This window comes from Numida meleagris, unplaced genomic scaffold (assembly GCF_002078875.1).
Source record: "Numida meleagris isolate 19003 breed g44 Domestic line unplaced genomic scaffold, NumMel1.0 unplaced_Scaffold662, whole genome shotgun sequence".
In the NCBI taxonomy this organism is placed as follows: domain Eukaryota; kingdom Metazoa; phylum Chordata; class Aves; order Galliformes; family Numididae; genus Numida; species Numida meleagris.
Window position 1 is genome coordinate 33,579 of NW_018364877.1, and position 1,039 is coordinate 34,617.

The window sequence follows — 1,039 nt, forward strand, 5'->3', positions numbered from 1 at the left end:
CTGCTTCTTCCCGTTCTTGACGCGACGACCCCGGGGCTCCCCACGCTTCTAAGACGTTTCCCAGCCCTCTCCAGATTCCCTGCCACTCCGCATTCTCCGGTTTCGGGGAAAGTTTCCTCCAGATGATGTAAATTATCATGAGGAGGAATACATTCAGGGCAATTGAGATCAGGTCCATTAACTCGGGATTCCAAAAGGGCGTGAGGAACTGAGAGGAGAACCTGGAAACCGGTCCCAGCATTGCGCCGGTTGTGAAATCAGCCACTGCCTCCGAGGGGTGCAGGCACCAGGCAGGAATCTGCAGCAGCGCCCTGACCTCGATGGATGCACACACAGCTCCAGCACAGCACACGATGAGCTCAGCGAGAAACCAACCCGTCCCCAGGAACACGACGGCCGTTAATCCTCGACGCGGCGCTGCTGAACTGCAGAACACATTCACAGCCGGCAGCCGCTGGGACAAGAAAGAAGGGAACAGAAACTGGGTTCAGTGCTGGAGCCTGGCAGGCCACGGCCTCTGCCCTCAGCCCTGCGGGTCAGAGCCGCCCACAGCGCCCTGCAGCTCCCCGACCTTAAGGAATCGTTTTTTTTTTTCTTTTAACATTAAAAGAATTCAGGTTGGGTTCAGACCTACCCGCGTTCTCCAGCCTTAATTGTCACGGAGCTATCTCTGATCGAGCTGCGTCCCTGATGGTGTGGGAATCGAATGTTGTTTCTGCGTTAGAACAAGAGAATTTCCTTAATTTCATGGCCTCTGCTGCCACCTGGGTCCCGTATTAGAACCCATAGTTCTTTTCAGGGGGCTTTCTACTTTACTGGGGTTCTCTGATAGTTTTCACGACTTATTCTCTGGATAAACCTTCCCCAGCAATGCATACTCAGTGTATCAGTAACGGAATATATCCATCCATATATATCCAGAGAGATGAGGTGCATGGAGTCAGCACGGAGACTGCAGCTCCCGTCTGTGCAGCCAGCTGAGAAACCGCCGGGCCTTCAGTTAAAGGCAGGCGAGGTGTAAAAATACCTTCACAAATCA

The 1,039-nt window shown here is 53.2% G+C and overlaps 1 protein-coding gene across 1 annotated transcript in view; it reads right to left on the bottom strand.

The window, feature by feature from the left end:
• The window catches only part of LOC110391946, a 7,939-nt gene extending 7,314 nt beyond the window's left edge, over positions 1-625 (bottom strand). Inside the window, exons 1-2 of the mRNA XM_021383902.1 lie at positions 572-625; positions 128-454 (exon numbers count right to left, since the gene is read on the bottom strand). Coding sequence (XP_021239577.1) covers positions 128-454; positions 572-604 — 360 coding nt within the window. The 5' untranslated portion in view covers positions 605-625. The remainder of the gene's footprint in view (positions 1-127; positions 455-571) is intronic.
• Positions 626-1,039: the final 414 nt, after the last annotated feature.